Source organism: Trachypithecus francoisi, unplaced genomic scaffold (genome assembly GCF_009764315.1).
Source record: "Trachypithecus francoisi isolate TF-2019V2 unplaced genomic scaffold, Tfra_2.0 Lachesis_group20, whole genome shotgun sequence".
Classification (NCBI taxonomy): domain Eukaryota; kingdom Metazoa; phylum Chordata; class Mammalia; order Primates; family Cercopithecidae; genus Trachypithecus; species Trachypithecus francoisi.
In genome coordinates, this window is record NW_022681466.1 from 18,450,743 (window position 1) to 18,475,015 (window position 24,273).

At 45.4% G+C, this 24,273-nt stretch overlaps 2 protein-coding genes across 7 annotated transcripts in view; both read left to right on the forward strand.

Moving 5' to 3' along the window:
- The window catches only part of ACLY (ATP citrate lyase), a 54,023-nt gene extending 49,820 nt beyond the window's left edge, over positions 1-4,203 (forward strand). For 3 of the 4 annotated variants that reach the window (XM_033183015.1, XM_033183014.1, XM_033183016.1), the window contains 4 exons: positions 1,524-1,637; positions 1,989-2,071; positions 2,327-2,403; positions 3,225-4,193. In XM_033183015.1, coding sequence (XP_033038906.1) covers positions 1,524-1,637; positions 1,989-2,071; positions 2,327-2,403; positions 3,225-3,319 — 369 coding nt within the window. In that variant the 3' untranslated portion in view covers positions 3,320-4,193. Of the gene's footprint in view, positions 1-1,523; positions 1,638-1,988; positions 2,072-2,326; positions 2,404-3,224 lie in introns of all 4 variants that reach the window. The other variant, XM_033183013.1, reaches the window with a different exon arrangement.
- Positions 4,204-6,619: 2,416 nt separating this feature from the next.
- Positions 6,620-24,153, forward strand: KLHL11 (kelch like family member 11). 3 transcript variants are annotated; one of them, XR_004430569.1, is made up of 4 exons: positions 6,620-7,296; positions 16,912-18,570; positions 22,322-22,353; positions 23,761-24,153. XR_004430569.1 is itself a non-coding variant. In XM_033183017.1 (2 exons), the coding sequence occupies exons 1-2, from the start codon at positions 6,752-6,754 to the stop codon at positions 18,491-18,493; spliced, it is 2,127 nt and encodes a 708-aa protein (XP_033038908.1). In that variant the 5' UTR covers positions 6,620-6,751; the 3' UTR covers positions 18,494-18,688. The 3 variants fall into 3 exon arrangements, 1 of the variants encoding a protein (XP_033038908.1); XR_004430568.1 differs by having other exon boundaries at positions 22,322-24,153; XM_033183017.1 differs by lacking the exons at positions 22,322-22,353; positions 23,761-24,153 and having other exon boundaries at positions 16,912-18,688.
- Positions 24,154-24,273: the final 120 nt, after the last annotated feature.

The following is a 24,273-nucleotide window of genomic DNA, read 5'->3' on the forward strand; positions in this document are numbered from 1 at the left end:
TCCAGTCTGGGCAACAAGAGCGAAATTCTATCTCAAACAACAACAACAACAAAGTGGGATGGATCTGCTGGGTGGGTGGTGATAGGGGACATTAATTTATTTGGGAGAATACCTAAGCTTTCAACTCCCAACATACAAAGCTTTGGATGTGTTGACAGATGCCAAATACAAGGCAGCTATTGGCCGGGCATGGTGGCTCAAGCCTGTAATCCCAGCACTTTGGGAGGCCGAGATGGGCGGATCATGAGGTCAGGAGATCAAGACCATCCTGGCTAACACGGTGAAACCCCGTCTCTACTAAAAAATACAAAAAGATAGCCAGGCGAGGTGGCGGGCGCCTGTAGTCCCAGCTACTCGGGAGGCTGAGGCAGGAGAATGGCGTCAACCCGGGAGGTGGAGCTTGCAGTGAGCTGAGATCCGGCCACTGCACTCCAGCCTGGGTGACAGAGCGAGACTCCGTCTCAAAAAAAAAAAAAAAAATCGAAGAGCAAGAGATGAGGTCACTGGCAGCTGCTCAGGGCCATATGGGGACAGCTCCTTAGTAGATCCCTTTGCCCTGGGCTCCTTGGCTCTGTAGCTCCAAAAACCTCATGTATTTGGTCACTCCAGTGGCCTAGGTGGGGAGTATTAATATGAAGGTCATGCGTGTGATTCAGGACACCACCTTCTAGGCAGCCAAACACTTGGCCATCTGAGGTGAGATACCCAGAGGTTGCTTGATGAGCAAGGACCAGCTCAGAACCAAGCAGGGAAGGAAGGTGGGTGACTCTGAGGGACATTCCATCTAGGACTTGCTGAACTTTACTCAGCCAGCCCCAGCTCCTGACCATGTAACACCTTTCCCATCTACAGCACAGGGCCTTTCTAAGATAATGCTAGACCTGCACTCCACACTGACTCACTCACTCACTCTTTGAGCTCCTCAGTTTCTAGAGGATGTACTGACCCAGCTATCTCTTTGCTGGGGGCGGAAGTTGCTTCGGTATTGGGATTTGGTGTGTCCCTAGATCATCTTCCTCCCCCACTGACAGGTGGTTAATTTCATTCACGGCAGGTCTATAGTTTTCCTAAAATTTTGGGAATACTTTGCCCCCCACACTCAACACGTGTTTGTTTAGTGTTGAACTCTGTCACAGCTTGAGTAGGCACAGAGCTGGTGGGGGCGTGGCTGGAAGCTGGAACCTAAGACTCTGAGTTGGAGAGTGGTTAACTTTCAGACCTCTGCTGCTCAACACTGTAGGACCTGGCCAGCTCCCTGAACATCTCAGGGCTTAGTTTCTTCTTTGTAACTTAAAAGTGAGAACCTACCAAGGTTGTTTTGTGTCCCAATTGAGATAGAGAGGACTTCAAAAGCTAGCCCCATGACATTAGCACAGTTGGTACCACATGGAATTGTACACGTGGGTCAGGTTCCTGAATTGCCTCTGGGATATGTCCAGTTCTACCGACCTGTAATACAAGTATGAACAAACACATCCCAGCAGTGTGTGAGTGTTCCTCTGTAACGTTGGGTTCATTTCTAGATAAACAACCCAGACATGCGAGTGCAGATCCTCAAAGATTACGTCAGGCAGCACTTCCCTGCCACTCCTCTGCTCGATTATGCACTGGAAGTAGAGAAGATTACCACCTCAAAGGTAACAAAGGAAAAACTTCCTAGTTCCCTAATATTACGTTGGACAAATTTATTGGAGGAAATAGGAGCCAGGTTACATTTTGATTATGCAGCTAAAAGCAAACCTAGTTTTCTGGAAATGTTATTTTTGTTTCATAACTAAATTTAACAGACATGCACTAAATGTCAACTAGGTGTTGGGTACGTTGCTAGATGCCGGGAATTGAACTGAGTCAGACACAGTGTCAACCAGTGGGGCTGGTAGAAGTTTTTAAATGATGGTCACAATTCGTAGTAATAGTAGTAACAGTGGAAAATTATGAAGAAAAAATGAGAAATAATGATAAATGCTTTGAACTTTTTGCCTTCCCAGAAGCCAAATCTTATCCTGAACGTAGATGGTCTTATCGGAGTCGCATTCGTGGACATGCTTAGAAACTGTGGGTCCTTTACTCGGTGAGGACTGCAGCTGTTTTCTTCGTTACATTTGTTGATTTTTGTTGTCTCCTCCAAACTATAAAAGTAATGCATACTCAGAATAGAATATTTGAAAAATAAGGAGAGGTATAAAGAAGAAAACAAAAACTGCCTATAATCCTACCACCCAGAGCACCCCTTTTCTTCTTATTCCTGGGCAGTAGTAGTACTGTCTGTGGGGAGAAGGGCAGTCACGTGAGCCTTTTAAAACTACAAGTTGATTGTGTGTTGCAGGGAGGAAGCTGATGAATACATTGACATTGGAGCCCTCAATGGCATCTTTGTGCTGGGAAGGAGTATGGGCTTCATTGGTGAGTCCATTCGTTATTGTTTTAAGTGTTTTTTTTTTTTTTTTTTTTAACCCCCATGGTTCAGCTACACCACTTACCCATGGGGTTGAGTTTCTTTTTTTTTTTCCTTTTTAAAATTTTCTTTGTGGTTCAGTTTCTACAGAAGAAATGTCATATCCTCTTAATCATTGTTCTTAATCTTTTCTTTCTTACTTTAACTTTTCCCCTTATCTTTATCATTGTTCCTTTGTTCTTAGAAATGATTGCTAGCCCAGGAAAAAAGAATTAATTTTTTTAATTTTTTTTGAGACTGAGTCTTGCTCTTCGCCCAGGCTGGAGTGCAGTGGTGCGATCTCTGCTCACTGCAACCTCCGCCTCCCGGGTTCAAGCAATTCTCCTGCAGCCTCCCAAGTAGCTGGGACTACAGACGCATGCCTACAGGCGCGTGCCACCACGCCCGGCTAACTTTTTGTATTTTTAGTAGAGACGGGGTTTCACTGTGTTAGCCAGGATGGTCTGGATCTCCCAACCTCGTGATCTGCCCGCCTTGGCCTCCCAAAGTGCTGGAATTACAGGCGTGAGCCACCGCATCCAGCCTATTTTTATTATTTTTTATTTTTTCCCTTTAAAATTTTGTTTTAATTTAAAGGAAAATAGAATCAGATCCAACAGCTCTCTTGTACAAAGTCTGCCTTATCTACCTATGGAATGGATTTGGACTAAACTTCCTACTGCTTTGTATCTATTTTTTTTGTGTGTTAGAAAGATTTCCCTTCCTTAGCCTCTCCCTCTCACCAGGCTTATGAAGCTCTAATAAAAAAGATGTGTTTGCTTCATTTTAGGACACTATCTTGATCAGAAGAGGCTGAAGCAGGGGCTGTATCGTCATCCATGGGACGATATTTCATATGTTCTTCCGGAACACATGAGCATGTAATAGAGCCAGGAACCCTACTGCAGTAAACTGAAGACAAGAACTCCTCCCCCAGGAAAAAGTGTACAGACAGCTGGCAGTGGAGCCTGCTTTATTTAGCAGGGTCCTGGAATGTAAACAGCCACTGGGGTACAGGCACCGAAGACCAACATCCACAAGCTAGCACCCCTTCAGTCCACACAAAGAAGCTTCATATTTTTTTTTATAAGCATAGAAATAAAAACCAAGCCAATACTTGTGACTTTACTCTGCTACCTGCTGTATTTATTATATGGAAGCATCTAAGTACTGTCAGGATGGGGTTCTTCCTCATTATAGGGTGTTAGGATGTTGCTTTCTTTTTCCATTAGTTAAACATTTTTTTCTCCCTTGGAGGAAGGGAATGAAACATTTAAGGCCTCAAGATACTATACATTTAAAGCACCCCAATGTCTCTTTTTTTTTTTTACTTTCTTCTTCCTTATGTAACATGAAGAACATTGTATTAATCTGATTTTTAAAGATCTTTTTGTATGTTATGTGTTAAGGACTTGTTTGATATCCCACTGAAATGTTCTGTGTTGCAGACCAGAGTCTGCTTATGTCAGGGGGATGGGACCATTGCATCCTTAGCCATTGTCACAAAATATGTGGAGTAGTAACTTAATATGTAAAGCTGTAACATACATTTAAAATGGAAATGCAAAAAGCTGTGAAATGTCTTGTGTCTTATGTTCTCTGTGTTTATGCAGCTGACTTGTCTGTCTGTAACTGAAGTGTGGATCCAAGGACTCCTAACTACTTTTCATCTGTAATCCACAAAGATTCTGGGCAGCTGCCACCTCAGTCTCTTCTCTGTATTATCATAGTCTGGTTTAAATAAACTATATAGTAACAATGAAGGCATACTGCTGGCTCCTGGCATCCACATCCTTTGATCTGTATTCCTTTCTAACTATACTCTTTTCCAGACAGGGTCTCACTCTGTTGCCCCAGGGCTGAAGTACAGTGTCACCATCACAGCTCACTGCAGCCTCCATCTCCTGGGCTCAAGCAATCCTCCCACTTCAGCCTCCCAAGTAGCTGGGACTACAGGAGCGCACCACCACCCTAGGCTAACTTGTATTTTTTGTGGACTCAAGCAATCCATCCTCCTTGGCCTCCCAAAGTGCTGTTACAGGCATGAGCCACTGTGCCTGGCCTGAACTGTACTGCTACTTTCAGTATATGTGGTTTTAAAAGTTCTCATCTACCTTTTCAAAAAATAAAACACTAGCATCAAGAACCTCCAAAGCCCACTTATTTCCTCCCCTAAATCTATACCCCTCCCTGAGTGAATGGTAACCAAAGCGCTACCCAGGTACTCGGGCCAAAAGCTTGGAAGCCACCCTTTCCTCTACCCTCTCCAGTTGCCAAGTCTTGTTGATTGACCCTTCAACTTTCACTCTCATCTGTCCACGTCTGGTTGGCTATTTCCCCCTTTGTCACCTACACTGCATTCTCCACATAGCCACTAGTGAATTTTTTAAACCCATTGAATTGAGCCACTCCCTTGTCTAAAATCCCCAAGTGACATTTATTTACTTATTTTTTTATTTTTGAGATGGAGTCTCCCTCTGTTGCCAAGCTGGAGTACAGTGGCACGATCTCAGCTCACTGCAACCTCCGCCTCCCAGGTTCAAGCAATTCTCCTGCCTCAGCCTCCCGAGTAGCTGGGATTACAAGCACGTGCCACCACACCCACCTAATTTTTGTATTTTTAGTAGAGATGGGGTTTCACCATATTGGTCAGGCTGGTCTCAAACTCCTGACCTCGTGGGTGATCCACCTGCCTCGGCCTCCCAAAGTGCTGGGATTACAGGTGTGAGTCACCTCACCCGGTTTATTTTATTTTTGAGACAGGATCTCTGTCGCCCAGGCTGGAGTACAGTGGCTCGATCTCTGCTCACTGCAACCTCCGCCTCCCGGGTTCAAGCTATTCTCCCTGCCTCAGCCTCCCGAGTAGCTAGGATTACAGGTGCCCACCACCACGCCCGGCTAATTTTTGTATTTTTAAGTAGAGATGGGATTTCACCACGTTGGCCAGGCTGGTCTCCAACTGCTGACCTCAAGTGATCCGCCCGCCTCGGCCTCCCAAAGCACCGGGGTTACAGGCGCCCGCCACCGTTCCCAGCTAATTTTCGAATTTTTATTAAGAGACGGGATTTCGCCATGTTGTCCAGGCTAGTCCGGAACTCCTGGGCTCAGATGGTCCGTCCACCTCGGGCTCCCAAAGTGTTGGGATTATAGGCGTGAGCCACCGCGCCCGGCCCAAAAGTGCCTTTTAAATTGATCTTTTCAACAAGTATATACTGATCATTGGCTATGAACCAAAGCACTATGCAGAACGCTTGGCTTCAGTATCATCTCATTGAATCCTCAGCGTGAGCTTGCAAATTAGGCAATATTCCCGTGTTTAGAAATTAAAGTAGGGGGCCGGACGCGGCGGCTCACGTCTGTAATCCCAGCACTTTGGGAGGCCAAGGCAGGCGGATCACGAGGTCAGGAGATCGAGACTATCCTGGCTAACACAGTGAAACCCTGTCTCTACCAAAAATACAAAAAATTAGCCAGGCGTGGTGGCGGGCGCCCGTAGTCCCAGCTACTCGGAGAGGCTGAGGCAGGAGAATGGCGTGAACCCGGGAGGCGGAGCTTGCAGTGAGCCGAGATGGCGGCACTGCACTCCAGCCTGGGAGACAGGGCAAGACTCCGTCTCTAAATAAATAAATAAATAAAAGAAAATAAATTAGGTGGCCGGGCGCGGTGCCTCACGCCTGTAATGAGGTCAGGAGATAGAGACCATCCTGACTAACACGGTGAAACCCCGTCTCGTCTCTATTAAAAACACAAAAAATTAACTGGGTGTGGTGGCAGGCGCCTGTAGTCCCAGCTACTCGGGAGGCTGAGGCACGAGAATCGCTTGAACCCGGGCAGCACGCCACTGCACTCCATCCTGGGCGACAGAGAGAGACTCCGTCTCAAAAACAAACAAAAACAACAACAACAACAAAAAGGATAACAAGTAACTCATTCATCCCTCATCCACCTAGCTGAGGCTAGATCTTATAAAAATCCTGTATTGCCACTCAGGGCTTTAACAACAGGTGATGGTCTAGGTGGCTTTTACTCGACAAAATGACTGCAGAGAGCATGCTACCCACTAAGGAAAAGGAGCCAGCCATCCTCGCACCGACGTCCTCGTGGGGAGGCCTGGGGCGAAGTCGTCCCGACCATGCAACAGTTACAGCCCAACCTCACCAGGGCAGGCAGGGCTGCTGGAGGCGAGGCGGCGCATGCGCGTCCCGCGGGCTACCCGGCTCCGCCCCGCGCGCACTATTTAATCCCAGAATCCCTCTGTGTCGCACCAAACGGCCGCATAGTTCCTAGGCTGCGGAGGCCGGGCGCGGCAGCGTCAAGATGGCGGCTGCGGCTGTGGCGGCGGCGGCGGCGGCGGCCGCGGCTGCATCTCTTCAGGTGCTGGAGATGGAGAGCATGGAGACGGCCGCTGCCGGCTCGGCAGGCCTGGCCGCCGAGGTCCGAGGCAGCGGCACGGTGGACTTCGGGCCTGGGCCAGGGATCTCTGCAATGGAGGCGAGCGGGGGCGATCCGGGCCCAGAAGCCGAGGATTTCGAGTGCAGCTCTCACTGTTCAGAGCTGTCCTGGCGGCAGAACGAGCAGCGACGCCAGGGCCTCTTCTGCGACATTACCCTGTGCTTCGGCGGGGCTGGAGGCCGCGAGTTCCGGGCCCACCGGTCGGTACTGGCTGCCGCCACCGAGTACTTCACGCCCCTGCTCTCGGGCCAGTTTTCCGAGTCCCGCTCGGGACGGGTGGAGATGCGCAAGTGGAGCTCCGAGCCGGGGCCCGAACCCGACACTGTGGAAGCCGTTATCGAGTACATGTACACCGGGCGCATCCGCGTCAGCACGGGCAGCGTGCACGAGGTGCTGGAGTTGGCCGACAGGTAGGCGAGGGGGGTGGGAGCATGGACGGCAGCGGGCGCGGAGAGGGGGAGATGCTCGCCGGCGGAGGGGAGGGCTGTGCCTGCCACGGCAGCTCGCGAGTCCTGAGTGAACGCATTGGGTTCACACTAGCTGAGCGCCTGCTGGGGCGGGGGGCAGCCAACCGCGGTGGGCGAGGAGGATGCACCGTCAGGTCGCGCCTCGCGCCCAAGGAGCTCAGATACTAGGTGGTGGGACAAAAGTGATGGAAAGGAAAGTCAGTATGTGGTAAGTGTTGTGCTGACGTTCAAAAGGAGTGAAAGGCTAGGGATTGAATAAAGACCTTTCTGAGGAGGTGACATTTAGACCGACCTCAGAATGTCAAAAAATAACTGACCGTGCAAAGATGGGGAATGAATATTCCAGACAGCGCAAAGGCCCTCAGGCAGGATCCAGTTTGGCTTAGAGAAGAGAATTAAAATACAGTCTAGTGAGGCTGGATCTGGTGGATGAAGGGGAGAAGAATGCGTGAGATGCGTTTGAATAAGGAGCTTGAATTTCACTGAGTGTGATAGGAAGCTGGATAAATAAATGATCTGATTTAAGTATTTTAATATTATTCTGCCACTGTGGTAAACGGATTGTAGGGAGCAGGAATGCTCCAGAGACTGGTTAGAAGGCAGGTAATACCGTTTATAAAGATGGAGAGGCATTTGTTTTGGCAATTATCATTTTACAGATTCCTTAACAAAAATGCCTGTTGAGCGCCGATTACGCATCAGCTCAGATGCGGGATTCTAAGGTGCTAGGGTTTCAGCAGTGATCAAAACAGACAAAAGTCCTTTTCCTTATCGCACTTACATTGGTAGATAGACGGTAAATAAGTAAAATGTATATCCTGTTGGATGATTGTTAAGTGTATGTAGCCTGTTGGATGATTGTTATCACTGATGAAAAATAAAGCATGGGGGGAGTACATAGAAAGTGCTGGGGGAGAGGCAGTGTTTGTCAAATTGCGTGGATAGAGAATGCCCTATGAAGAAGACGTTTTGCTAAGAACCAAAGGAGATAAGGTAGATTGTGTCAGGTAGGGGACACAAGTACAGAGGCTCTGAGGTGGAGCTTGTCTGTATGTTAGAGAACAGCGGGGAGCCAGTGTGGCTTTATCAAAGGGATGCAGGGTGAGAGGAACAGGAGAAGCCTCAGGATGGTAATGGGCATGGATCCAGATCCCATAGGGCCTTGATGGTCTGTGGAAGGACATGAGCTTTTACTCTGATTGAAATGGGAAGGTTTGGGGTAGAGGAATGATGCAGTCTGATTTGATGAATAGCGCTGTGTTGAAAAAAGGATGTGGCGGCCAGGCCCGGTGGCCCATGCCTATAATCTCACCACTTTGAGAGGCTGAGGTGGGTGGATGCTTGAGGTAAGGAGTTCGAGACCAGCCTGGCCAACATGGTGAAACCCCCGTCTCTACTAAACATGCAAAAATTAGCTGGGCATGGTGGCATGCCTGTAATCCCAGCTGTAGGGGAGGCTGAGGCACAAGAATCGCTTGAGACTGGGAGGCGGGAGGCTGAGGTTGCAGTAAGCCGAGATTGCGCCACTGCACTTCAATCTGGCTGACAGAGCAAGACTGTCTCAAAAAAAAGAACAAAGGATGTGGCATTGGGGAGGAGGGGGCACCAAGGGCAGACGCAGAGAGACTAGTGTAGGAGCTTGTGGCAGTGGTGGTGGAGGCTTCGATTGAGGAGGGAGAAGTAAAGGTGATGAGAAGTGCTCTGGTTCCAGATATATTTTGAAGGTAGATGAGATGAATTTGCTGATGATTTGATGTGGGGTATAAGGGAAAAGACTGCTACCTTTTTGACCCAAGCAATAGGAAGGATGGAATTATAAAGATGTGGAAGATTCCAGAAGAGCAGGTTTGGGAGTAAGAGCAGTTTTTGGATTTGGTTAAGGAGATCCCTGGGAAGCCCCTGGGAGCTAGAGATACAGATTGGGGAAAATTAGCATATAAATGGTAGCTAAAAGCCTTGGGACTGAACGGTATTACTTAGGGAGTATACATAGAAAAGGGGTAGCAGGGAGAGGGTGGGCAAGACTGAGCCCCAGGGTTCTCTAGAATGTAAAATAGCCGGCTGGGCGAGGTGGCTCACGCCTGTAATCCCAGCACTTTGGGAGGCCAAGGCAAATGGATCACTTGAGGTCAGGAGTTCGAGACCAGCCTGGCCAGCATGAAGAAACCCCATCTCTACTAAAAATACAAAAGTTAGACCGGGCGCGGTGGCTTACGCCTGTAATCCCAGCACTTTGGGAGGCCAAGGCAGGCGGATCACGAGGTCGGGAGATCGAGACCATCCTGGCTAACATGGTGAAACCCCGACTCTACTGAAAAAAAAAAATTAGCCGGGTGTGGTGGTGGGAGTCTATAGTCCCAGCTACTCAGGAGGCTGAGGCAGGAGAATGGTGTGAACCCAGGAGGTGAAGATTGCAGTGAGCCGAGGTCATGTCACTGCACTCCAGCCTGGGCGACAGAGCGAGACTCCATCTCAAAAAAATACAAAAATTAGCAGGGTATGGTGGCAGGTGCCTGTAATCCCAACTACTCCGGAGGCTGAGGCAGGAGAATTGCTTGAACCCAGGAGGTGGAGGTTGCAGTGAGCTGAGATCGCACCACTGCATCCCAGCCTGGGCGACAGAGTGAGACTTGGTTTCAAAAAAAAAAAAAAGAATCTTAAAGAGGAGATTGATCTCATGGAAACGTAGAAAGGAAAGATATCAAGGAGGGAGCAGCCAATCGTGTCACCTCTGTCAACCCATAAGTGATGGTTGCAGGTCAGAGATGCCATTGACAAGAGCTAGTTAAGCCTTGCTTTATAAGGAGGATCAGAAAAATGGTACACCTGTGTAAATGTTTTGGGGGACAGTCCCACCAAGGTAAGAGATACTAGAGCATGTCTGTGTGCTGCTGAAAATAATTCAGTAGAAGATGAGCAATTGGTGTTACAGGAGCAGGGGAAAATAATTGCAGGAGTAAAGTCCTTGCAACCAAGAAGGGAACTGCCGGAGTGGAAGAGGGGTGATCCCTTTCCTCCCCTTCATAAGGGGTCACAGCTGACATTCTTTTTTTTTTTTTTTTTTTTTTTTTTTTTGGATACAGAGTCTCTTTGTTTCCCAGGCTGTAGTACAATGGTGCAGTCTCAGCTCACGCAACCTCTGCCTCCTGGGTTCAAGCGATTCTCCTGCCTCAGCCTCCCAAGTAGCTGGGATTACAGGCATCTGCCACCACGCCCAACTAATTTTGTATTTTCAGTAGAAACGGGGTTTCATTGTGTTGGCCAGGCTGGTCTCGAACTCCTGACCTCGTGATCTGCCAGCCTTGGCATCCCAAAGTGTTGGGATTACAGGCGTGAGCCACTGTGCCCGGCCACAGCTGACATTCTTATAATAAAAGACAGGTTATATAGGGCAGAGAAAACCATAGCAGATTATTACAGGCACATTTGTGCTCGAGAGTCATACAAAATATGAAAACTCTAAGGGTGACTGAAGTTTTTATACTATTCTGTGGTTATAGAAAGAATAGGGGTTTGGAATGCATCAAGACAGGTTATGGGAGAGCCAGGAGAGGAGAAAGCTTGGCAAGCACAGGCTGTCCTGTTATGCCGGTGAAACCTCACAGGCAGCAGCTGTCAGAAAAACTGGATGTAGCCTGTGGGAAAAGTTTCTGTCAGATCTTTAAAGTGTCAGACCTTGGCCTCCTTAGTTTTTCCTGAGTGCATCTTTCCTCTATCTGAGTGGGGGGGGGGCCTCAGAGAAAGCCTATTTGCATCCCTGTTTTCCTTGCTGTTTACCTCATTAATGTGGATTTTCTTTGCAGATGCAAATCTCCCCCACAAAAGACAGCTAGCTCTTCAAAGCTATTCCTGTGGTTTCGGCCCCTCTGAATATGTCAAATAAGTATATTTTGGGGTGAAATATTCTGGTTATTCTTCAGTGTAGAATCCATATTAAAATTGGAACGGTTGGACTGCAAAGTTTAGGGTACAACTGCTGGTGGATTGGGTGGTGGGAAGATGAAGTTCCTGCTTGATTGTCTCTGTTTTCTCAAAAGGCTGGGTCATCAATGAGAAGGTGGAGTGGGATGGGCATAGCTCTGAGGGAGACAGGTTTGTTGCATGAAAATGGGTAGAAAAGGGTCATTGCACTCACTCAAAGCTATGTTTGATTCTGTCATATCATCTTGAGTTTGTCAGATTTGCCCCTGCTCTACTGGGGAGTTAGAGGAGAGGAGAGGATACTCCAGGCATTTTTACTAAAAACTCTTAACTTCTCTCCATCTATCAGCAGCTAAGCCAATAACTTGTCAGGCACTGTTCAAAGTGCTCTGCAACCATCACATTTAATCTTCCCATCAACTCTGAGGCAGGACCCTCCCCCCGCCCACCAACCCCTAAATACATATGTCTGTTGATGATCATGCCTGCCTCACTGGACACTTGTAAGGATCAGAAACATAATAATAGGATGTGCACAATGCCCCTCACATGACAGATGCCTAGTGTATGACAGCTATTTTCTTTTTTTTTTTTTTTGAGACAGAGTCTCGCTCTGTCGCCCAGGCGGGAGTGCAGTGGCCGGATCTCAGCTCACTGCAAGCTCCGCCTCCCGGGTTCACGCCATTCTCTCGCCTCAGCCTCCCGAGTAGCTGGGACTACAGGCGCCCGCCATCTCGCCCGGCTAATTTTTTTTGTATATTTTAGTAGAGACGGGGTTTCACCGTGTTAGCCAGGATGGTCTCGATCTCCTGACCTCGTGATCCGCCCGTCTCGGCCTCCCAAAGTGCTGGGATTACAGGCTTGAGCCACCGCGCCCGGCCAACAGCTATTTTCATAGAGCATTTTTTCGAGACACCTACAGGAATTTGTCTCCGAATTACCTGGAGTGCCTACTAAAACTAAGAGCCCAGGAATCAGGTGACACTAGCACCCAGACATGTCTGGGAGCCACTATATCCCTTTGTCTTTGCTTTATCTCTAAAATGATATGTTCTCTTAAAAGGGTGGAGGGAGCCTGCCTTATTCATTTTCATATCATAGTTAAGACAGTTACTAAGCACAGTCACTAATAATAAATGGTTACTGAATTGAGAGAGGCCTGAACCAATGAAGTGAATCTTGTTTAAGGTTCTTCTCCATTCTGGGGACTTAGTGTTTTTAGAGCAGTGGTCTCAAATTGGCTATCCTCAGGCTGATTGCTGCCAGATTTATGAATTTGTCTGAAACGATTATGGTTTTTTTTTTTTTAAGTAAACTTTAAATGGCTTTAGGTGAGCAGACGATATTTAGTCAACTACATCCAAATCACTTTCCTTTGTTTTTTAACCTACACGTTTTGTTTTGTTTGGAGCCGAGTCTTACTGTGTCACCCGGGATGGAGTGCAGTGTGGCATGATCTCAGCTCACTGCAACCTCTGCCCCCAGGTTCAGGCAATTCTTGTGCTTCAGGCTCCTGAGTAGCTGGGATAACAGACGCACACCACCACGTCTAGCTAATTTTTGTTTGTTTTTTGTTTTGAGATAGCGTCTCATTCTGTCACTGTAGTGCAGTGGCGTGATCTCGGCTTACTGCAATCTCCACCTCCTGAGTTCAAGCGATTCTCCTGCCTCAGCCTCCCTAGTAGCCAGGATTATAGGCACCTGCCAACCATGCCCAGCTAATTTTTTATATTTTTAGTAGAGATGGGGTTTCATCGTGTTGGCCAGGCTGGTCTCAAACTCCTGACCTCAGGTGATTCATCCACCTTGGCCTCCCAAAGTGCTGGGATTACAGGCGTGAGCCACCACGCCTGGCCTACTTTTTGTAGTTTTAGTAGTGACAAGGTTTCACCATGTTAGCCAGGCTGGTCTCAAACTCCTGACCTCAAATGATCCTCCTGCCTCGGTCTCCCAAAGTGTTGGGATTACAGGCCTAAGCCACTGCACCCGGCCTGAACCACTGCGCCCAACCCTACACATGTTTTTTTGTTGTGTTTTTGTTTTGTTTTCTGCTTCTTCAGGTGTTTGAGTTTGCTTTGTATCCCTGCTTTGATGAGAACCCAGTTCAGGACAAATCTCAGTACCCCATCCCCTCTGGCTGCACAAAGAAAAAGCTCTGGTGATGAGATTAAAAACTGTCTCCGACACAGGGAGTATATATTCAGGGCAACTTGAATCTGTGATCTTGGAGAAAAATTTTAAAATAAAATAAAACCTCTAGCAGAAAGCCTAGATCTGAGTAAGGGGTCGGGGAGGGCCTTCCTTCTGATATCTGACCGAACAGACCCCCTGAGAAGTTCCTGCCTGGCTGTTTCTTTATACCATAAAGTCCCTTCACTGAGACCCTGTTTTATTTAAGAAGAGACTGGTGGGCTGGGCCTGGTGGCTCACACCTGTAATCTCAGCACTAAAGTAGGCAGATTGCTTGAGCTCAGCAGTTTGAGACCAGTCTGGCTAATATGGCAAAACCTTGTCTCTAGAAAAAAAATACACCAAAAAAAATTATCTGGGTGGCCAGGCGCGGTGACTCACGCCTGTAATCATTCCAGCACTTTGGAGGCTGAGATGGGTGGATCACCTGAGGTCAAGAGTTCGAAACCATCCTGGTGAACATGATGAAACCCTGTCTCTAAAAATACAAAAAATTAGCTGGACATGGTGGCAGGTGCCTATAATCCTAGCTACTAGGGAGACTGAGGCAGGAGAATCGCTTGAACCCAGGAGGCAGAGGTTGCAGTGAGCCAAGATTGCGCCATTGCACTCCAGCCTGGGCAGTAAGAGCGAAACTCCATCTCGGGGGGAAATATATATATAATCTGGGTGTGGTGGCGTGTTCTGTAGTCCCAGCAACTTGGGAAGTTAAGGTGGGAGAATCACTTGAGCCCAGGAGGTCGAGGCTGCAGTGAGCCATGATTGCACCACTGCACTCCAGCCTGGGTAATGGTGAGAATCTGATCTGTCTCAAAAAAAAAGAGAGAGAGAGAGAGGCTGGTGACTAGCAAGGAATTAGGGAAGGATGGCAAAGACAAATTTGGATAGGGATTTGCCTTTGCCAAGGACAAATTAAAGTGAAAATAAAGTGTGTGGCTGGGCGTGGTGGCTCAGGCCTGTAACCCCAGCACTTTGGGAAGGTGAGGCAGGTGGATCACCTGAGGTAAGGAGTTTGAGACCAGCCTGGCAAACATGGTGAAACCCCGTTTCTACTGAAAATACAAGAAATTAGCCAGACATGGTGGCATGCGCCTGTAATCCTAGCTACTCGGGAGATTGAGGCAGGAGTATCGCTTGAACCCAGGAGGCAGAGGTTGCAGTGAGCCAAGATCATGCCATTGCACTCCAGCTTGGGCAACAAGAGCGAAACTCTGTCTCAAAAAAAAAAAAAAAGGAAAAACCTCCAGCCAGACACAGTGGCTTGTGCCTGTAGTCCCTGCTACTCTGGAAGCTGAGGCAGAAGGATTGCTTGAGCCCAGGAGTTTGGGGCTGTAGCGCACTGTGATCGCACCTGTGAATAGCCACTGCAGCATAGTGAAACCCTGTCTCTTAAAATACTCTATTTTGTGTTTTTATATATGTATATGTGTGTGTATATGTATGTGTTTCACATATATGATATGTAATTATATAAACTAATATAAATAATACTTTATATTTTATGTATAAATAAGATTTTTATATATGCTTTTATTTTTTTTTTCTTTTTTTTTTTTTTTTTTTGAGACAGAGTCTTGCTCTGTCGCCCAGGCTGGAGTGCAGTGGCCGGATCTCAGCTCACTGCAAGCTCCGCCTCCCGGGTTCACGCCATTCTCCTGCCTCAGCCTCCCGAGTAGCTGGGACTACAGGCGCCCGCCACCTCGTCCGGCTAATTTTTCTGTATTTTTTTAGTAGAGACGGGGTTTCATCATGTTAGCCAGGATGGTCTCGATCTCCTGACCTCGTGATCCGCCCGTCTCAGCCTCCCAAAGTGCTGGGATTACAGGCTTGAGCCACCGCGCCCGGCCTATTTTTTTTTTTCTTGAGACAGAGTCTCGCTGTATTGCCTAGGCTGGAGTACAGTGGCACGATCTCGGCTCACTGCAACCGCTGCCTCCCGAGTTCAAGCCATTCTCCTGCCTCAGCCCCTGGAGTTGCTAGGATTACAGTCGCCTGCCACCACTCCCAGCTAATTTTTTTGTATTTTTAGTAGAGACGAAGTTTCACCATGTTGGCCAGGCTGGTTTCGAACTCCTGACCTCATGATCTGCCTGCCTTGGCCTCCCAGAGTGCTGAGATTACAGGTGTGAACCACTGCACCCGGCCTATATATGCTTTTTTTTAAGAGACAGTCTTCCTGTGTTGCCCAGGCTGGAGTGCAGTGGCTATTCACAGGCACGATTATAGCTTACTGCAGCCTTGAACTCCTGACCTCAGCCAATCCTCTTGCCTAAGCCTCCTGAGTAGCTGAGACTACAGGCATGCATCTCCACGCCCAGCTCTATATGTGCTTTTTTTGTTGTTTTTGTTTGTTTGTTTATTTGTTTTGAGACAGAGTCTTGCTCTGTCACCCAACCTGGAGTGCAGTGGCGTAATCTCAGCGCCCTACAACCTCTGCCTCCCGGATTCAAGTGATTCTCCTGCCTCAGCCTCCCAAGTAGCTGGGATTACAGGTGCTCCCCACCATGCCCAGCTAATTTTTGTATTTTTATTAGAGACAGGGTTTCACCATGTTGTTGGCCAGCCTGGTCTCAAACTCCTGACCTCAAGTGATCTGCCTGCCTCAGCCTCCCAAAGTCCTGGATTACAGGTGTGAGCCACTGCGCCCGGCCATGTGCCTTTTTTTAAGAGACTTGGTTTTGCCATGTTTCCCAGGCTGGTCTTGAACTTCTGGCTCAAGCGATCCTCAGCTTCCCAAAGTGCTGGGATTATAGATGTGAGCCCCTGTGCCTAGCCTGTCTGTGCTTTTAAACATACTTTTCCAGCACAATATTTTCTAATTTGGTGAGTTTTTTTGTTTGTTTGTTTTTGTTTGTTTGTTTGTTTCAGATTTTGTGTATAAAGTGAGATTAACTATTTCAATATGTATAATTTAGATGCTCTCAAAATGTGACCATATGCTGGGTGTGGTGGCTCACACCTGTAATCCCAAACGCTTTGGGAAGCAGAAGCAGGAGGATTGCTTAAAGCAAGGAGTTCAAGACCAGTGTTGACAATATAGGGAGACCCTGTCTCTACAAAAAAATAATAATTTTTTTTTTTTTTTTTTAATGTAGGCCACGGCCAGGCACAGTGGCTCACACCTGTAATCCCAGCACTTTGGGAGGCCGAGGTGGGCAGATCACTGTGAGGTCAGGAGTTCTAGACCAGCCTGGCCAATATGGTGAAACCTTGTCTCTACTAAAAATACAAAAATTAGCTGGACGTGGTGGCACACCCCAGCAACTCAGGAAGCTGAGGCAGGAGAATTGCTGGAACCCAAGAGGTAGAGGTTGTAGTGAGCCGAGATCACACCACTACACTCCAGCCTGGGTGGCAGAGTGAGACCCTGTCTGAAAAAACAAAAAAGTAACCACATAAAATATGCACGTTTGAAAAATTAATCTTTTCTCTTTTTCTTGATTTTAGGTTCCTACTCATTCGTTTAAAAGAATTTTGTGGAGAATTTCTCAAGAAAAAACTTCATCTCTCAAATTGTGTGGCAATTCATAGCTTAGCCCACATGTACACCCTGAGCCAACTTGCTCTGAAGGCTGCTGATATGATACGGAGAAATTTCCACAAAGTGATTCAGGATGAAGAATTTTATACATTACCTTTCCATCTCATTAGAGACTGGCTTTCAGATTTGGAAATTACAGTTGATTCTGAAGAGGTTCTCTTTGAAACCGTTTTGAAATGGGTTCAGAGAAATGCTGAAGAGAGAGAGAGATACTTTGAAGAACTTTTTAAATTGCTCAGGTTGTCCCAGATGAAACCTACCTACCTTACTCGACATGTCAAACCAGAGAGGCTGGTAGCCAATAATGAAGTTTGTGTCAAGTTGGTGGCTGACGCAGTGGAGAGACATGCTCTGAGAGCTGAGAATATACAATCGGGCACATGCCAGCACCCCACTTCTCATGTCTCACTATTGCCTCGTTATGGGCAAAACATGGATGTGATCATGGTTATTGGAGGTGTGTCAGAAGGAGGGGACTATTTAAGTGAATGTGTGGGATATTTTGTTGATGAGGACAGATGGGTAAACCTGCCACATATTCATAATCACCTCGATGGACATGCTGTTGCAGTAACAGAATCCTACGTGTATGTTGCTGGATCAATGGAGCCAGGGTTTGCTAAAACTGTTGAAAGGTATAACCCAAATTTGAATACTTGGGAACATGTTTGTAGTCTGATGACAAGAAAGCATTCTTTTGGACTAACAGAAGTCAAAGGGAAGCTCTATAGCATTGGAGGACATGGCAACTTTAGTCCTGGTTTTAAAGATGTGACTGTTTATAATCCTGAGCTTGATAAATGGCACAACTTGGAATCGGCACCAAAGATTCTTCGAGATGTCAAAGCACTAGCCATTGAAGACCGGTTTGTATACATTGCCGCCCGCACTCCTGTAGACCGGGACACGGAAGATGGATTAAAGGCTGTAATTACTTGCTATGATACAGAGACTCGACAGTGGCAAGATGTGGAATCTTTGCCCCTTATTGACAATTACTGCTTTTTCCAAATGTCTGTGGTCAATTCAAACTTTTATCAGACAGCATCATGTTGTCCCAAGAGTTATTGTTTAGAAAACGAAGAAGCAGTAAGAAAAATTGCCAGCCAAGTGTCTGATGAGATCCTTGAAAGCTTGCCTCCAGAAGTCCTAAGCATCGAAGGAGCAGCCATTTGCTATTACAAAGATGATGTCTTCATTATAGGAGGCTGGAAAAACAGTGATGATATTGATAAACAGTATCGGAAAGAAGCCTACCGATACTGTGCTGAGAGGAAGAGGTGGATGCTTCTTCCTCCTATGCCACAACCTCGTTGTAGAGCCACTGCTTGTCATGTGAGGATCCCATACCGGTACTTGCATGGCACACAGAGATATCCTATGCCTCAAAACCTGATGTGGCAGAAGGACCGCATCAGACAGATGCAAGAGATACATCGTCACGCCCTGAACATGCGGCGAGTGCCAAGCTCTCAGATAGAATGCTAGGTTCTCTCAAGTGTGCCAATTAAAACTGTTATACCCGTTTCGTGAAGCTGAAGATATCCAGGCTGTTACTTGAAAAAGTATGTCGATAACTTATTTTCTACATGAACCGATTATTACCCCATATAAAGGAAATATAGTTAAAAACTAAAGAATGGGAGACTCAGTTCAATACATGGTCATTTTGTTAGCTTGCAATTTTTGTCTTTGGTTTGTTTGTTTGTGCTAGCTAAGTAAGATCTTACTAAGGACAAGTGGGAAAATCAGGTGTAGTTGCTTAAGTGTTTTCCTGCCAATTGAGTTATAACCCCTTTGTCTTGGGAACTTATGTTTTGAACATGCGTTAAGCACCAATTTTATTTGCACATTTACTTTGATACTCTTTTTGATTTTTTATGAAATGATTGGTTTTGGCAAGATCTGACTTCTGCATTGAGCCCTCATCTGCAGGAGGCATGTGCAATAGTGAGACTGAAATTTGGATGAAAACACTCAATATTTCAGCAAGATAATTTGAGAATGTTTGCATTGATATTTTCTTATGTTTATCTAGAAGTGCCACTTTCATTCCTAGAAGATGTGACTGATGAGAAATTTTTGATTGGCTCATGCATTTTTTTGAATATTTTTCATTAGCAGCTGTTTATAGACTAAGCCTTCAATCTGAGCTGAGGGTAGTTGGCAAAAGTATAGATCTTTAGCTAATTGACTAAATACAGAGCAAGTTACATGTGTGAATTTTGTTTCTCTAAGAAGAAAAGTATTAGTGTAGACTGAGAAATCAAAGGCATTTAAAATTTTAAACATTTTTTTCAGGAGTTGCAGGATTATTTGAGGATATATTAATGAGTGTAAATAATGCCTATGACAATCGACGCTCAATGCCTTCCATTTTAAGTTTTGCTCTAATGCATATTATATAGAATCATTGTTCCTTTCTTTTTTTTTTTTTTTTAGGCAGAGGCTTGCTCTTGTTGCCCAGGCTGGAGTGCAATGGTGCCTGGAATTACAGGCATGAGCCACCGCGCCCAACCCATTATTCCTTTCTACAAGAAACTTTTTTTTTTTTTTCAAAATGGGAAGGAAGTCATAATTTAGAGAAATGTTGCTGAAGAGAAGCCTTATTATTTCTGATTGTTATATTTTATCCAGTTGCCCTACACTTTTAAACTTTGCCTGAGCCTAGGATACCAAATTTGGGTACGTAATTTTGGCTTTTAAAGGTCTATGGGCTGGGCACGGTGGCTCATGACTGTAATCCCAGCACTTTGTGGGAGGCTGAGGTGGGCAGATTTTGAGCCCAAGAGTTCAAGACCAGCCTGGGAAACATAGCAAGACCCTGTCTCCACAAAAAGTACAAAAATTAGCTGAGTGTGGTAGCTGGCACGTGCCTGTAGTCCTTCCTACTTGAGGCCGAGGTGGGAGGATCAGCAGAGCCCGGGGAGGTTGAGGGTGAAGTGAGCCGTGATCATGCCCCACTACCATGGGTGACAGAAACACGGTGTCTGAAAAAAAAATTAAAAAGATCACTGAAGCTATCTTTTATTTAGTTTTATACATTGTTCTAATTTATGTCTCCTGAGCTTTATAAAAGTTAGCACTCAAGTTGACTCTTTTTTTTGGGGGGGTAGGGGGATGGAGTCTCACTTTGTCACCTAGGTTGGACTGCAGTGGTACAATCTTGGCTCACTACAGCCTCCACCTCCTGGACACAAGCCATCCTCCCATCTCAGCCTACTGAGTAGCTGGGACTACAGGCATGCACCACCATGCCCAGCTAATTTTTTTTGTATTTTTGGTAGAGACAGGGTTTCGCTATGTTACCGAGGCTGGTCTCCAACTCCTGGGCTCAGGAGATCCACCCATGTCAGCCTCCCAAGGTGCTGGGATTACAGGTGTGATCCACCACGCCTGGTCTCAAATTAACTTCTTTTTCTTTTTTTTGAAACAGAGTCTCACTTTGTCACTCAGGCTGGAGTGGCACAATCTCAGCTCACTGCAACCTCCACCTCCCGGGCTCATGCGATTCTCCTGCTTCAGCCTCCTGAGTAGCTGGGAATGCAGGCGTGTGCCACCACACCTAGCTAATTTTTGTATTTTTAGTAGAGATGGGGTCTCACCATGTTGGTTAGGCTGGTTTCGAGCTCCTGACCTCGTGATCCTCCCACCTCAGCCTCCCAAAGCGCTGGGATTACAGGCATGAGCCACCATGCCTGGCCCTCAAATTGACTCTTAATGCTCAGTTAGTATAAAGGATTCCTAACAGTTTACAATGTGGTTTTCTTGTTTTTGTTGTTGTTGTTTTGTTTTGTTTTTTTTAAGATATGAGGTCTCACCTTATTGGCCAGGCTGGTCTCAAGCTCCTTTCCTCAAGCAACCCTCCCACCTTGGCCTCCCAATGAGCCACCTGCCCAATGATTTATCCTGTTTCTTAAGGACTGTCTTTACCTTCTTAGACATTTTGGAATACCATCCTAGAAGTCAAATTCCAAGTGCAGTGATTTTTTTTTTTTCCCTAGTCCATTATAGTTAATCTTCTTGTTAGTGATCAAATACCAAAAGAGAAAAGCACAACCAGAAATTTTGGCTATTTGCTGCAAGACTAATAGTTTTAGGTCTTGGGCTCTATACTAAGAACTTGAAATTTTTAAATTAGTATCCCTGCCTAGGTGAAAAGTTTTTTTTTTTGTTTTTGTTTTTTTTGAGACGGAGTCTCGCTCTGTCGCCCAGGCTGGAGCGCAGTGGCCGGATCTCAGCTCACTGCAAGCTCCGCCTCCCGGGTTTATGCCATTCTCCTGCCTCAGCCTCCCGAGTAGCTGGGACTACAGGTGCCCGCCACCTCGCCCGGCTAGTTTTTTGTATTTTTTAGTAGAGACGGGGTTTCACCGTGTTAGCCAGGATGGTCTCGATCTCCTGACCTCGTGATCTGCCCGTCTCGGCCTCCCAAAGTGCTGGGATTACAGGCTTGAGCCACCGTGCCCGGCCGAAAAGTTTTTAATAAATGTGTTGAAAATCAACTTTAAATCCATTAAATTTAGACTGGAGTGGGCGTGAGAAACTGCAAGTCTATTTCTACATATAAGGATATATTATTCTACCCCACTACTACCTTTTTCTCAGTTGCCATTTCTTTGTAGTTATTTTAATAAAAGCCATTTGGATTCTGAGAAGCACTAATTCTTAGTTGTGAGAGGTCTATGCATGTAAGACAGAATCATTAAATGAAGCTCATTAAATGGAGTTCTCATTTCTCTCCAATAGACTATGCTAGCAAACTTCCTTTTCTTGATTGTGTTTAAATAATTTAGTATCTCACTATAATAACAGTTTTTCACTGGAAGGATGTGATGTCTTTTTTGTTTTTTTTTGTTCTCAGAGCTGTCTTCTGAGATAATCATTACCAAGTCATTTGTGGGGTTGTGTTTTTTTCACATGATGTGACAGAAATTATAACTCATAAGATTTAGGCATAATCTGGTTTTAAAACCTTGATTGAGGCCGGGCGCGGTGGCTCATGCCTGTAATCCCAGCACTTTGGGAGGCCGAGACGGGCGGATCACAAGGTCAGGACATCAAGACCACCCTGGCTAACACAGTGAAACCCCGTCTCTACTAAAAATACAAAAAAAATTAGCAGGGTGCGGTGGCAGGCGCCTGTAGTCCCAGCTACTCAGGAGACTGAGGCAGGAGAATGGTGTGAACCCAGGAGGTGGAGGTTGCAGTGAGCCGAGATCGCGCCACTGCGCTCCATCCTGGGCGACAGAGCCAGACTTTGTCTCAAAAAAAAAAAAAAAAAAAAACCTTGATTGAAACTGTTGTTTTTTAACTTAGCAGGCAGCCTAGGCCACGGCTGAAAAGAAGGGGTAAGTCCTTCATTGCATGATGATGTGTGCAGGTTTTCCTGAATTTCTAATTTTTATATTTGAATTCACATGTGTAATTTCACATCAATAACTTGTGTTTCTGAAATATCCTAACTAACTTGTTAATAAGGAAAGAAACCAGATTTGCTTAAATCTGTTCAAGGCTGACATTCTGAAATTCTTAACTGGAAATAACTTCCCAGAGTATTTGCAAAGGTTCTAATTACAAGGATCAGGCCTAAAATAGCTCCTTGGGAAAGAAGTTTCCTTGTTGATGAGAAAACTTAAAAGATTGTTTTTGGTAATGTAAGCAGTTAAAAATATGACTTTAGAAGGACAGCTTAATGCGTATTCAAGCAAACCTTTGTTTTGTTGCTCTCCTTTTGTTTGTAGAAGAGAGAGGAAGTCATTATACCAAAAAGTAATAGTTACATAACTTTGAGTGAGGCTACTTACATCTTAGAATGGGTATCCTTGAACTGTATCTACCCCACCATGGCTTAAAAAAAAAATCAGTGGTATATATTGAGAATGTCAGTCATGAGCTTAGTGTTTAAGTAACACATCCCACTTACAGTTGTTTGCATGATTAGTCTTGTGTATCATGATATTCAACTTTGCGTTTGCTGTGCCAGTTCAAAAATAACTTTTTTGCTAAAAACTCTTAAAATTCATGACATAAGTTTTGTTTTGATCACCTGATTTTATATAGTATTTCTGGGACCAAAAAATTTAAATATACCTTTTTAATATAGAACAGAAGTTTGAAGCTGGAAAGATAGTGTTTATGGAAGACTTGTGTGTTTCTGTTTTTTTAAACCCATCAGGCTGCTGGTAAGGCAGTTTCTAGGGCTAACTTTTCCTCCTTACCTCTTGACTAGTGTAGCATGTGGTATGTTTAAAATACTTCATTTTCTGCTTCGTAATTCTAATATCAACACTATAGTGTATGTAGACAGGTGAGCTGAATGGTATGTTTTAGTTATTTGGTCTAATCAAGCATAACTAAAGGGACTTCTTTTTTGGTACTTTTCTCAAATTAAGTTTAAATATAGTATACTGGCCACATTTCATGTCTTTGAAAGTTTACATTACTGTAAACCAAGTACTCTGTCTATACCAGAGGGTGCTTTAACTATAAAATATTTGAGAAACAATTCAGTCTCTCCTGAACTCTCAAACATTTTGGCACAGTTCATCACTCCAGTTTGTTACTTTCTTGAGAATAGTCCATTTTTTGTTTTTGTGATTATAACGTATGTTCTGGTCATTGGAAACAGAACAGCTCATAGTTGAGTGATGTAATATAATAACAGTAATATAACCTAGTAGTCATTTTGCTTCAAGGAATTTAATTAGATAGCAAAATCACTGCTGTTTATTACATTGTAGGGCTTTTTGTCTTAGTGACCATCACTACGAATGTCTTACATTGAAGCACAGACTGCAGAGCACTTGTTAACTTAATCCTCCTGCATAATGCACTCGTGAAAAGTAGTGCTTGCTAGGTGTTTGAAGATTTTATGATCCATGTGCTTAGGCTCATTGAGTTATTTGTAAAATAAACATTTAGTTTGAGTTGATGCAGTGAGTTTTTTGGGCTAGTAGTGTCCGAGTCCCTACTCTACTGAAAATGTAATCTTCACTATTTCCCTTTAAGTCAGAGGAGATGTAGTAGTTAGAACACCTTGAGACATTACATTGTAAAATAGCTCATTTTATGTTCCTGAAGCTATCTTGTTCTCTGTTAAAGCTACTAATTGTCTCAGTGTAAGTTTTAAATAAATATATTTCTTTAAAGCTGGTTTGTACTGTGTGACTTTTTTTTTCTTCTTTATGCACTGTTGGATATAATTGCCTTCTTCCCTCCCTCCTACTCCCTCATTCATCCAACCATTGGCTCTCTTAAGTTGAACATTT